Below are 14,660 nucleotides of genomic sequence, written 5' to 3' on the forward strand. Positions count from 1 at the left end.
TGGAAACAGGCCCTTCAGCCCAACAAGTCCATGCCAACCCTCCAAAGAGTAATCCACCCAGACCCATTCCCCTACCTTATATTTACCCCTGACCAATGCATCTGACACTATGGGCAATTTAGCGTGGCCAATTCACCTGACCTGCACATCTTTGGACTGTGGGAGGAAACCGGAGCACCCGGAGGAAACCCATGCAGACACGGGGAGAATGTGCAAACTCCACACAGAGGCAGGAACTGAACCAGGGTCCCTGGTGCTGTGAGGCAGCAGTGCTAACCACTGAGCCACCGTGCCACCCCTCCCTAATCTGGCAAAACCCACAGTGCTTCTGGTTTCCCCAAGATTGATTATGGAATTCTGCTGACAGGTTAATTAGAAAGAACGTGAGAGCAAGCTCGCAGTAATCCCAGGCCTCAAATCAATTCTTACTGGAGCACAGGGTTACAGAATTGCTACAGAGCAGAATGTTGCTGTTCGGACCCACCTTGCCTGCATTGGCATCCTTGACAGAGCTCCATCATTGGCTGAGTAAATCACTGACACTGGAGTGGGCGGGGAAAGGTGAGTGTGAGATTGAGCAAGAGCACGTGTTCAAAGTTGGAAGAAAGTGAAATCTGAATTCAATGAATAAATCTGGAACTCAAAAGGTTAGCCCATTGGCAACCATAGAATCATAGATGTTTACAGTACAGGGTTTAAAAAAAAGGCCCTTCAGTCAATCTGGACTATGCAGGTTATAAAATATCCTTATTTCTAGATAGGACAATACTGTGACTTTAAGAGGTGCATTTTGTCCTGGTTTTATTTATGAAGAGAGGTTGAAACAGAGGTGCTGAGCGGTCTGTTCTGAGCCAATAAAGTAAACAGGTTTTTTTTCTTAAACGTTAGGACAATAGAAGCAGCCTGAATGGGTGGGTGTCAAGCACCCACAAAATCAGGATTTTAGTTTAGCTTTCAGTAGCTGTTGGGGTTTGGAAGCTGAAACACATCTCTCCCAGCTATAGCAAAACACTTGTGTTCTTTCTTTCTCACTCAGATTTCTCTTGATGTTCTTTCCTCCTAGATTTGAGGTATATTGCACACGAGACAATCTGTTTCACCAAATTTGCCTTTGCCAAGGCTGTGTTTATGAGATTTTACTATCTTGGAAGAATTAATCAATGGCAGTTAACATTTTTTATTAATATAGAATTCCCACAGTGTGCAAACAGGCCATTCAGCCCAACAGGTCCACACCAACCCTCCAAAGAGCATCCCACCCAGACCCAATCCTGCATAATCATGCATTTCCCATGACTAACACACCTGACACATCCCTGGATACTATGGGTCATTTAGCATAGCTAATCCACCTAATCTACACATCTTTGGACTGTGGGAGGAAACTGGAGTACCTGGAGGAAACCCACACAGACATGGGGAGCATGCACAAACTCCACACAGACAGTTGCCGGAGGCTGGAGTCAAATCCAACTCACTGTAAGGCAGCAGTGCTAACCACTGAACCTCTGATAATATGTATTACCTTGTTAAGTATTTTGATAGAGTTATGGTTGAGCTATTTTTTTAAATTCTTATTTTGTCTGTATATTAACTGGAGTATAAGAATAATTTGCTTCAAGACTGGTAGTTTGATCAGTTGAATTGCACCTGGAATTTGTGGTCCAGGCTATCATCTTAATACATTTTGAGGGGGTTTGGTCTGGTCTGTAACATATACAGCAATCACTCTCTCCCCAGTGGAGAACTGAACCTCAGTCTCCCGTGTATCAGGCAGGGACTCTAACCACTCTGCTAGTGACAATCATTGCTTATAGTCATAAAAACACACTAATGCTCTTTAGGGAGGGAACTTTGCTGTCCTCACCCAGATGGACCTACAGTCACAGGTGCCTCCTCACAGCCCAGCCTAAAAACTACTGTCTGTGTGGGGTTTGCATATTCTGTTTGCATGGGTTTCCTGCAGGTGTTCTAGTATCCTCCCGTGGTCCAAAGATGTGGTTAGGTGGATTTGCCATGCTAAATTGCCCACAGCGTACAGGGATGTGCAGGCTAGGTGGGTTAGCCATGGGAAATGTAGGGTTACAAGGATAGTGTAGGGACAGCAGGTCTGGGTGGGATGTTCTTCAGAATATCAATATGGAGTCGATGGGCTGAATAGCCTGCTTCCACACTGTAGGGATTCTGTGACTGTTTAATTACCCTTCAAAATAAGACAAACATTCAAAGGTGAATTAAGAACAAGCAACAAAACTACACCACTGCCACCCACATCTCAATAAAGGAATATTAATGCACGACAATATGTACTTTGAGACAATTATGGTTAAAGCAGAGATGAAACCAGATCGCCTTACGAACAGCTTCCTCAGTTAGCAATGTATTTGAGCACAGGTGGAGCTGCTGGGAGGTCCTGCCAAAGGCGTGTATAAAATTACACTCGTGTGTCAGGCTGTCAGAGAATTGCTGAAAGTGACTTGCACATTCCCACACTTAATCAACAACAGACGTCAGATTGACTGGAGTCCACAAGTAAGCCCCAGGGACAATTAAGCTTCAAGTGTCAAGGGAAGAGAGGACACTGCTCCTGCAGAGTGTGCAGAAGGGTCACAGCAGGCAGATTGCGTTGTTTTCTCATGCAATTTTACAAAAAAAAATTTCTCCAATTCACTTTTGAAAACGATGACTGAAGTTACTTATAAATAACGGATCAAAGCTCCCAATAATTCCCAAGCTTAAATCAATTCTCACAGAATCACAGAATTGTTACAAGGCCATTTGGCCTATTCTGTTCATACTAGCTCGAGACAGTAGTTTGACAGTGCCAATCTTTCCCTTTGACCCTTGCACATTTGTTTCAGTAGAAACAATCATCTAATGTCCCACTTGAATGTCAGTTGAACCTGCCTTCACCACATTTCTAGGTAGTGTATTTCACACTCCAACTACTCATTGTTGGAATAAGTATTTTCTTGCATTTTATTTGCTGGTTTTGCAGAACAGTTTGAAACCATGCCCTCTGGTTTCTGATTCTTGATCCTTTTACAAGTGGGATCAGTTTCTCCCTTTCCAGATACCTCTTAAATTTTGAAAAATGCTCATCAAATCTTTTCTCAGCCATGTCCCCTCCCAGCGAAACAGACCCAAGCTTGTCCATTCGATCCCAGTAACTGAAGTGCCTCATCGCTGGGATGATTCTTATTTTGTCAGTCAAACCTAACAGCAGTGCAACCCCCTCAATGGTACCTGGGCTGAAGCTCAAACTTAATATTCCTGCCCAGAACCTGACCCTGGATTTTAAAAAAAAACTAAGGGGCTAGATTGGAAACAGTGTTCACTGATCCCAGGGCTGGAGTAGAAAGAAACATGGTTGATTGAAAATCACAGGCTGAAATACTGTGGTTGTTTGATTCTGGGATAAATAAATAGGGGTGATTAACACGAAAGACAGGTGAAATCAATTGATTTCTTGCCCAGAAATGCAGGGAGAGACACAAATGGGTGGGGGTGGGAGACTGTGCCAAATAATCATGACTTCAAATTCCTCTCTTAATTTACGCAGTATTCTGTTCACAAAGTCGTGATCTGGAACGAACTGTCTGAGTGGCTGGTGGGAAACCCGATCACTAATCATTTTCAATAAGCATTGGATGAATATCCAAAAAGGAAGACAAAAATTTTATATTACATACATTGGCGATGAGGCTAGAGCTGGGGAAGGCAGCTAAACACTCCTTCAGTGAACACATCCATTGCTGAAGATTCCAAGCATTACAAAAGAAAAGCAATTGCACGTTTGAACACTGGTTTCACCAGTTAATGACAGAGAAAAAATGGGCCATTTTACTTAAAAAGGATTTTGATCCATTTCAAGTCTAGCCTCTGAAGGATCAAAGGATGTGACAGTGTGGGGATGGGCACACACCCTGAGTATCTGAGATAGAGGCAGTCTCTCAGTGTGCTTCCCAGATTCTACCCCTCCCCTCCCAGGGAATGGGGGTGAGGAGGATAATTTAAAAAAAAACAAATTGGTTTCTCCCTCCCTCCAGTTTCACTCAAGATGGTGCAAGCAGGAGGACGCGGCCACTCGCCTCCAGCACTGGCTCTCTGAGACATTTGAACTCGGTCTCCTGCATTCTCCCCTTCCCTGCCTCCTGTACGCCCTGTACCCTCTTGCATTGAATGGCAAGTCATTTGTTTCAAAATCCAGTATCGCTTCCAAGGTCTCCGTACAGCTAACAGCGTCCGCATTTCAAAAAAACACACACAGCAATGAGTTTTCAAACCAGAATTGCAAGACAAAAATGAGTTTGCAAACCATAATTATAAAGAAATAAAAATGTGTTCAGAACAAGATTGAGAGATTCCCCTCTTCCTCCCAGTCTCTGTAATAAACCGCATACCCACCCACTAAAATCCGTAATTACAATAAGCATTAGTTTTTTTAAATTGTTTTGAGGATCAAAGAGGAGTTAGTTCTGTTCTCAGTCCCTTGTTTGGGGGGTGGGGTGGGAGAATAATTTTGGGATTAGTGCCGGTTGAGGTAGCTCCTTTCTGCCTCAGTATTGCAGTCACTGTCTGTAAAAAGGATACATTGGTAGCCGCCTGACACTGCACCGACAGAGCTAAGTATAAGCAGTGAGCCTTTTCTCTCTCTCTCACTCACTCTCTCCCTCTCTCCATGCAGCCTGCTATCTGCCACGCTGCTCTCCTCATGGTTACGGTTGCTCCATACTTACCGAAGTACACAGTCTTTTCGCATTTCGGGCACTTGGATGCCATGTCCTTTGCTGTTCCTCGCTTCGCTTCTCTCTCTCTCGTGTGTGTGTGTGTGTCTCCTGTCTCACTCACTGCACCGCTTTCACAGCTCTTTCCGCCACCCCATTCACTGGCTCCCGGCGCAACACCCTCACTGTGCTTGGCCACACACCCCATGTCAATCAGTGGGACCTCCCCTCCCACTGAACGACTGGAGACCGAGAGGGGAAAAAAAAACAACGGTCCATGTTGGAACGTTTTTAACAGAAGAAGCGAACGCAACCTGAGATTTTATTATCCACACAGCAGGTAGTTCGGGTGTGGAATGCACTGCCTGATATCTGACGGAGGCAGGTTCATTTGAGGCGTTCAAGAGGGAATTCGATAAAAACGGAGTGCAGATGTATGGGGTAAAGGCAAGGAATTGTTACAAAGTCAGAACACTGAGAGAAGCGGTGCAGAGACGATGGGCTGAAAGGCCGCCTTTCTCACTAACATTTCTGGGGATCACTGAACCCGAAAGGTTAACTCTGCTTTCTCTCCGTAGATGCTGTCAGACCTGCTGATTTCCTTCCCCCTCCCAAGTAATTTCTGTGTCCCTGTGACAGCCTCCTGCAACAAAACAGCAGCTTTCACCCTCTTCATCAATTACCCACTACTGTTCTGGCATTTTTTACCCCACTTTCTTTACAATCCCCCCAGCCCCCAGGCAAACTAAAACTAAAAATAACAACTTGCGTTTCTCTAACGCTTGTCCCAAGCTTGAGTGAACTGCTTTACGGGGCAATGAAACATCTTTGAAGTGTTTGAATGTAGCAAAGAAGCACAAGCAAGCTCTCAGAGTGACCCTCTGCTTTATTCGAGCAAATATTGATCAGGACTCTTGTTTTGAATGACTGTGCATGAATATTTACTTCCATTTAATTAACTCCCTTTCATCAAACGAGAACATTAGTTATAGAGGGTGGAATTTAAAAAGCTCAGTTAAATGTCCATAGTAGGCCATTCAGCCCATCGCATTGCTCTGCCATTCAAAGCTACTGTGACAATCTTGAACAAAAAATAGGGCCTTGGGCTGTGCTGTCGAAAAGAGACACTCAGGGTTCAGATACATGATTCTATGAAGTTTGCATCACGTGTACATAGGGTGTTTAAGAAGGCATTCAGTATGCTTGCCTTCATTGCTCAGACCTTTGAGTATAGGAATTGGAAAAACATGTTGAGATTGTACAGGGCACTGGGGAGGTCTCTTCTGAAGTACTGTGTGCACTTCTGGTCACCATGTTATGGGAAGGATATTATTGAACTGGATAGGGATTCGAAAGATTTACCAGAATGTTGCTGGGAATGAAGAGTTTGAGAGGCTGGATAGGATGGGTCTTTTTTCATTGGAGGATAGGAGGTTGAAGAGTGACCTTATAGAGGTTTATAAAACCATGAGGGGGATAGATAAGGTATCGTTTCCCTAGGATGGGGAAGTTTAAAACTAGGGAGCATATTTTTATTTTCCCTAGAGAGGTGAAAGATTTAAAGCAGACTTGAGGGGCAATGTTTTCACACAGAAGTTGGTTTGTATGTGGAATTAACTGTCAGAGGAAGTGGCAGATGCAGGTACAGTTACAATATTGAAAAGACATTTGGACAGGTACAGGCAGAGGAAAGGTTTACAGGGACATGGGCCAAATGCAAGTAAGTGGGACTAGTTCAGTTTAGGAAACTTGGTCAGAATGGATGAGTTGGTCTGAAGAGTCTGTTTCCATGCTGTATGACACTCTAACTCCACCTATCCAAATGATGATTATTGTCTCTTATTGGAAATAGTCATTGCTTGGCATTTCTGTGGTGCTAATGTGGCACCTATCAGCCCAAGCCTGGATATTGTCCAGATCCTGTTACATTTGAACATGGGCTGCATCAATCTATGAGGTATCAAAAATGGTACTGAGCATTGTGTAATCATCATCGCACATTTCCACTTTTGACCTTATGATAGCTGGAAAAGTCATTGATGAAGCAGTTGAAGATGATTGGGCCTAGGATATTACAAGAAAGTGAGGATTGCATATTCTGGAGATCAGAGTCAAAACGTGGGACACTGGAAAAGCACAGCAGATCAGGCAGCTTCCAAGGAGCAGGAGAGTCGATGTTTCAGGCATAAACTCTTCATCATGAATGTGGTGGGGGTCCTGTGGTGGGATGGGGGTGGGGGGAGGAGGCTGAGAGATAAATAGGGGTACGGGTGGGGCTGAGGGGAGGGTAGCTTGGAAGATGATACGTAGATGCAGGTGGTGGGTGATGGTGATGGGTCGCAGCACAGGTTAGGATGATGGTGATGGTGATAGGTCAGAGGGAAGGGTGATCCCCCCATCCCGGTCCTCATCTTTGACCCCACCAATCTTGGATACAACGCCATTTCCACCATCTACAATCAGACCCCACCACCAGGAAGATATTTCCCTCCCTACCCCTATCAGTATTCTGCAGAGACCATTCCCTCTGTGACTCCTTCGTTAGGCCCACCCACCTCCAGTCCCAGCAACTTCCCCTGCCACTGCAACAGGTGTAAAACCTGCGTCCACTACTCCCCCCTCACCTGCATCCAAGGCCCCAAAGGATCATTCCACATCCGACAGAGATTTTCCTGCACATCCAAACACCTCATCTACTATGTCCATAGCTCTCAATGTGGTCTCCTCTACATTGGGAAAACAGGACACCAACTCGCAGAACGTTTCAGAGAACATCTCTGGTATACACGCACCAAACAATCCCATCACCCTGTGGCTGAACATTTAGACTCCCCCCCTCCCACTCCCCCAAGGACATGCAAGTCCTGGGCATCCACCACCGCCAAGCCCTAGCCACCCAATGCCTGGAGAAAAAACGCCTCACCTTCCACCTTGGGACCCTCCAACCACACAGCATCAATGTTGATTTCACCAGTTTCCTCATCTCCCCTTCCCCCACCGCATCCCAGATCCAACTCAGCACTGCCCTCTTGAACTGTCCTACCTATCCATCTTCCTTCCCACCTATCCGCTTCACCCTCCTCTCTGACCTATCACCATCACCCTTCATCTACCTTCATCTACCTATCAACTTCCAAGCTACCCCTTCCAGCCCCAAACCCTTCCCCCTCATATTATTCTCTCAGCATATCCCTCTCCCCCCAACATTCCTGAAGAAGGACTTATGCCCGAAACGTCGACCCCTCCTGCTCGTCAAATGCTGCCTGACCTGCTGTGCTTTTCCAGCACCACACTTTTCGACTCTGATCTCCTGCATCTACAGTCCTCGTATTCTACTTACCACAGATGTTAGACTTACTGGTCTGTAATTCCCAGGTTTTTCTTTGCATCCCTTCTTGAATAATGGCACCACATTCGCGACTCTCCAGTCTTTCGGTGGCTATCGATGATGCAAAAATATCAGCCAGGTCCTCCACAATTCCTTCTATAGCCCCTTGATATATATGGTCAGGACCAGGAGATTTATCCAACTTTGTACATTCTAATACATCCAACACTGCCTCCAAGATATGACCACTAACTTCTCCAAGTTACCAAGACTTCATGTCTACCTCCACAGTGAACACAGAGGAGAAATATTCATTGAGGACCTCACCCGTCTCCTGTGGTTCTCCACATAGATATCCATTGTGGTCCTTGAGGGGTTCTATTCTGTCTGTATAGTTATTCATTTTCCTTTAATATACTTTAAGAATCTCTTTGGATTCACCCTAATCTTCTCAGCCAAAGCTATCTCGTCCCCCCTTTTAGCCCTCCTGATTTCCTTCTTCTGTAAACTCCTGTATTCACTATACACCTCCAGAGATTCCCTTGATCCCAGCTGCCTGTACCTGAGCCATTCCTCCTTTTTTCTGGTCAAAGCCTCAATATCTCTTATCATCCAGTATTTCCTATTCCTGTCCATCTTGCTTTTCAAGCTCACAGTCTTTTTAAAATCTTTCTCCTCTCACCTTAAAAACATGCACCCTGGTCTTGAAATCTCCAATCCTACCATTCACCTTATCTATATTCCTCATGATCTTATAAGCCTCTATAAGATTACCCCTCAACCTCCTGCGCTCCAGTGAAAAAAGTCCCGGCCTTTCCAGCCTCTCCTTATAACCTGAACCGTCCATTCCCAGCAACATCCTGGTAAATCTCATCTGAACAGGGTGACCAGACTGGACACAGCACCTCAGGACAGACCTCACCAATGTCATGTATAACCTCTTGTATGAGGACTCCTTATATCCTCTTCGTGATTATCCTCCTTTTATATTGAGTTGGTCTCTCCACAATTGAAATCCCCTCGACATCCCAACATTCAATTGCCAGTCTCCCTCCCCCAACACTTACCTCTGATACCTCCCCCTCCTCACCCCCTCAACTCATAATGGATGGCCCTCCACGATTAAGAGTGATCCATCCCTTCGGATAATTAGGTAGAAAATTCCGAACAATGAGTGAACGATCAGACCCCTGACTGATATCCGTACAATGCCACCTACCCACAACCTCTCCTGCCACCCCGACCTATCTCATAAGTCCCTGGATCCACAGGCCTGACCGTGACCCTGTCCTCAGACTGTAAAAGTACGGACCTCCTGACTGTAAGCACCCTGAGTGGCCAACTAACTGTGTACAAGCACCTAGACTGAAATCAGAGGTTAGTAGACTCCATGTGCCATGTCTGGAGGGTGTCTCCCTGGATCTGACTGAAAATGGCTCCCCTCAGACATTGAATAGGGTGGCCATCTGGTTGAAACCTGTGCCGTGTCTTTGATGTGGACACAGCTGGCACATGGTGCACTGATGTAGCATGGTGCCCTCAGCCATTATGACCACCCACTTGGATAGAATGCTACTGGCAACCATAACAAGCGGGGAAAAGGCAGGGCAAGATGAACTACTGTGAACCTATTAGCTCATGCTGAGAGGGCAAAGGGTAATAAGGCAGGGAAGTGGTGAGCAAAGCAGGCACAAAGTGAATGAGCACCTTGAGAGAGAGTGAGGATCTCTGAGATGTCCTAGTCCAATCCATCAGAGTACAATTGTGGGTAAATTACCACAAACTACCTTAATTCGGGCTACTTATTAAAAAATCTCCCAGACAATCAAGTACTGAAGCAATCATCGAAACTTTATTGCTTGTAGCAACCAAAACAAAACCCCTCAAGTGGGCAAGTTTAGCCTTTCAACTCAACTTGCCTATTACCCGAATAATAATGGAAATTAGCTATGATTGCAATGAACAGTGTCTGCCTCTGGAAGTGTCAATCTTTGTGCAGTGTTGTTCTTCAAAGTTTTGCTGCTGAATTCTTAAACAATATTCCATCCTTCAAGTTCGTGGTGTGACATTATTTATGATTCTTTAGATTCTTTCATTCACAATATTGACTACTGGTCTGAAAGCATCAAGTCTGCAGCTTGCATTCTTATCAGAAGTAGCTTCCCTTTCCTTTCTTACTTTTGACAGTGACTGTCAGTTTAAAGACACATCTTCTCTGCAATTAACTCCTTAAATTCTTCTGCAGGATAGTCAGTTGTCCTTGTGGCATAACGCAGCCATTTATCAAGCAATTGTTAAAATAGTTTTGTTTATATAGCCTCAACTCCTTCTTCAACCCAGACATTGCTAATTGCTTTCAATTACAGCTTGTCCTTGTCCCTTAACAGTTCATTCCAGAATGAGATATTGCTGCCTCTTTCAATCTGTGAACAGTTATTAAAGTTCTGAAGTTTACACTATCATGGTGCCATGCCGCGTGCACACACCTCCCCCCCCACCCCGCGCTCACTAAGTGTCATGGTAGCAGCATTCAAATGGATGTACTAAAGTGCAGAACCTCGCTGGAAATTGGTGGGAGATGAGCTATGGTGCTGTGATGGGGTCTGGTACATGTCCAATGCCAACATGTGAGACGTACATGCAGCCAGTTCCCAATGCAGTGTTGCTGAGGTTAAGAGGAGCAAGCAATGAGCTGGAGTCATTGCTCTGACTTTCCTGTCAGGAATTCTCAATGTCCATATTCTATCTGGCTGGTGGGAGAATAGGAGAGATTAGGTAACAATGGGACTGTTAGTGAGTAATCACCTGTGGGGAAAAAGCCTCTCGCTGCCCCCTGGAATTCCCATCCAATTTTCCCAAATTTCTCGCCATTACCTACATCGTTCAGGAGCTGGGAGATGATTTCCAGCCCATACGTTCACACCTCTGGAATGGGAGATGAATCGCCAAAATTATCCTCCAGGGTGATAAAGCAATCATAGAGAAGCAAAACCATTCAGGCTCCTGGACAATTACTGTAACTTGCTTCACTTACCACTGGTCAGTATCAACTGTTTACTTTATGGAGGAACAGGTCCTCTCCCTAATCTCCACCCATCCCGAAAAATGCATTGTTTGTGGTGTTAGATATTGCTACCAGTCTATACCCTGCTTCTCAATTGATATCAGTCCAAATCTTAACTGAGTGGGGTAACAGGCTTGAGCAACTTAATGATCTCTTGTTGACCTTTGCTGTATGATCTGGACTATCTGCATTCACCACCCTCACTAGATGTATCTTCAGGTATTGTATTTTTCTCCCGAATGGCCTCTGTTAGTCTACCCCTGTGCCCACCATGCTATAACCCTTCACTAGAAAGACTCACTCTGTGTCAATCTCTGTTTCAGCCATCCCCATCCTGCTCCGAATCTGCTCTGGCAGACTGGTATCCTGTGCATTTTTGATCTCCTTTCCTCAATAAACTTTCAATGGCAGAAAATCAATTCTGACTCTTGTAAAGTTAAAGATTTCTCCACCCCCATCATCTCACTCAGAGATGTCGATGCTGGTAGTAAATATAGACCATCACATTTTAACTTCCATTAGCCGATTGTTACACTGAGACCTTGCATAGACCAAAATGTGTTTTAAGAAGGAATAAACATTGACCTAAAATTGCCTCAGTGGTCAGCAGTCCACAAAGGGCTTGGGAGAACCATGTACAATAAACAAAGGCATGAACCATGTACAATAAACAAACACTGGAATCACAACTTTCGTCAAAAGGCATTGAACCAGGCAACTGAGTCAGCGTCAAGAAATTGACATCTCCTAATTGTTTGATAATTTCACATATGTGGTAGCTAGCTAGCTTGGAAAGACAATGGAGCTCAACTCCAAAATATATACTAAACTATATTTCAAGTGCTTTTGAGCAGTAGAGCAGAGAAAAGGAGAAGAACTGGGACAATCTCTTTTATGTAGACAGGCCAACAAGAGGTGAGGCCATACTGGATTTGGTTCTGGGTAACGAACCAGGCCAGGTGTTAGAATTAGAGGTAGGTGAGCACTTTGGGGATAGTGACCATAATTCGGTGATTTTTACACTCGTGATGGAGAGGGATAAGTGTGTACTACAGGGCAAGAATTATAGCTGGGGTAAGGGAAATTATGATGCGGTGAGGCATGACTTAGGATGTGTGGCTTGGAAAAGTAGACTCCAAGGCAAGAGTGTAAATGATATGTGGAACTTGTTCAAGGGGCAACTATTGAGTGTCCTTGATAATTATGTACCTGTCAGGCAGGAAGGAAAGGGTCGTGCGAGGGAGCCGTGGTTTAATAAGGAATTGGAATCCCTTGTTAAATGGAAGAGGGCGGCCTATCTCAAGATGAGACGTGAAGGTTCAATTGGGGCGATTGAGAGTTATAGGGTAGCCAGGAAGGACCTGAAGAGAGAGCTAAAAGCAGCAAGGAGGGGACATGAAAGGTCCTTAGTAGATAGGATTAGGGAAAACCCTAAGGCTTTCTATAGGTATGTTAGGAATAAAAGAATGACTAGGGTAGGAATAGGTCCAGTCAAGGATAGTAGGGGGAAGTTGCGTGTGGAGGCGGAAGAGATTGGGGAGACACTGAATGAATACTTTTCTTCAGTATTCACTCAGGAACAGGGCATTGTTGTCGATGAGAATACTGAGGCACAAATAAGTAGAATGGATGGCTTTGAGGTATGTAGAGAAGAGGTGTTGGAAATCCTGGAAAAGGTGAAAATAGATAAGTCCCCTGGGCCTGATGGCATTTATCCTAGGATTCTCTGGGAAGCAAGGGAGGAGATTGCAGAGCCATTGGCCTTGATTTTTATGTCCTCTTTGTCTACAGGAGTAGTCCCAGAAGACTGGAGGATAGCAAATGTGGTTCCCTTGTTCAAAAAGGGGAGTAGGGATAGCCCTAGTAACTATAGGCCGGTGAGTCTCACTTCTGTTGTGGGCAAAGTCTTAGAGAGAATTGTAAGGGATAGGATTTATGCACATCTGGATAGGAATAATGTGATCAAGGATAGTCAGCATGGTTTTGTGAAGGGCAAGTCGTGCCTCACAAACCTTATTGAATTCTTTGAAAAGGTGACGAAGGAGGTTGATGAGGGGAAAGCGGTAGATGTGGTATATATGGATTTTAGTAAGGCGTTTGATAAGGTTCCCCATGGTAGGCTACTGCAGAAAATACGGAGATATGGCATTGAGGGTGAGTTGGAGGTTTGGATTAGAAATTGGCTGGATGGAAGAAGACAGAGGGTAGTAGTTGATGGCAAAGTTTCTTCATGGAGTGCCGTCACTAGCGGTGTTCCGCAAGGATCTGTTTTGGGACCATTGCTGTTTGTCATTTTTATAAATGACCTGGAAGAGGGGTTAGAAGGTTGGGTGAGCAAGTTTGCGGATGATACGAAAGTCGGAGGAGTTGTTGACAGTGAGGAAGCATGTGGCAGGTTACAGCAGGATATAGAGAAGCTGCAGAGCTGGGCAGAAAGGTGGCAGATGGAATTCAATGTAGCTAAGTGCGAGGTGATTCACTTTGGGAAGAATAACAAAAAGATGGGGTACTGGGCTAATGGTCGGATACTTGGTAGTGTGGATGAGCAGAGGGATCTTGGTGTCCATGTACACAGATCTCTGAAAGTTGCCACCCAGGTAAATAGTGCGGTGAGGAAGGCATATGGCGTACTGGCTTTTATTGGTAGAGGAATTGAGTTCCGGAGTCCTGAGGCCATGATGCAGTTGTATAAGACTCTGGTACGGCCGCATCTGGAATATTGTGTGCAGTTTTGGTCGCCATACTATAGGAAGGATGTGGAGGCATTGGAACGGGTGCAGAGGAGGTTTACCAGGATGTTGCCTGGTATGGAAGGAAAATCGTATGAGGAAAGACTGAGGCACTTGGGGCTGTTTTCACTAGAGAAAAGAAGGTTTAGGGGTGACTTGATTGAGGTGTACAAGATGATTAGGGGGTTAGATAGGGTCGACAGTATGAACCTTTTCCCGCGTATTGAGTCGGGTATTACAAGGGGGCATAGCTTTAAATTAAGGGGGGGTAGATATAGGACTGATGTTAGGGGTAGGTTCTTCACTCAGCGAGTCGTTAGTTCATGGAATGCCCTGCCAGTAACAGTGGTGGACTCTCCCTCTTTATCGGCATTTAAGAGGGCATTGGATAGGTATATGGAGGATAGTGGGTTAGTGTAGTTTAGGTGGGCTTGGATCGGCGCAACATTGAGGGCCCAAGGGCCTGTACTGCGCTGTATTCTTCTATGTTCTATGTTCTATGTTCTCCCCACACCAACCCCCCCCCCCCCCCCCCCAAACATGTCATCTTGAAATGCAGCATCCAGTGAAAAACAAAACAAATTGAGAAAACTGTTGTTCACCCGGAACTCAAAGATCTACAGCTTGCACTGCTGCTGAGGATACACATTAACTGCTAAACAATTGTGGTCTCAGGTTAAGAATGTAATACCTTTTGTGACTCTAAGGACTGTTTAACTATGTAACCTTGACTGTGTGTGTGTGTGTGTTATGTTACATTTTATTATTCTGCTTGATGTTAGGTTATAAGCTAATGAAATGCAAGTTTCTGT

General features: G+C 44.9%; 1 protein-coding gene across 1 annotated transcript in view; it reads right to left on the minus strand.

The window, feature by feature from the left end:
- The window catches only part of LOC122553880 (cysteine-rich protein 2-like), a 55,417-nt gene extending 50,456 nt beyond the window's left edge, over positions 1 to 4,961 (minus strand). The window contains exon 1 of the mRNA XM_043698337.2: positions 4,740 to 4,961. Coding sequence (XP_043554272.2) covers positions 4,740 to 4,935 — 196 coding nt within the window. The 5' untranslated portion in view covers positions 4,936 to 4,961. The remainder of the gene's footprint in view (positions 1 to 4,739) is intronic.
- Positions 4,962 to 14,660: the final 9,699 nt, after the last annotated feature.

The sequence above is a fragment of the Chiloscyllium plagiosum genome, unplaced genomic scaffold, assembly GCF_037043375.1.
Source record: "Chiloscyllium plagiosum isolate Xiang-an unplaced genomic scaffold, Cpla_swu_hap1 HiC_scaffold_8, whole genome shotgun sequence".
NCBI lineage: Eukaryota > Metazoa > Chordata > Chondrichthyes > Orectolobiformes > Hemiscylliidae > Chiloscyllium > Chiloscyllium plagiosum.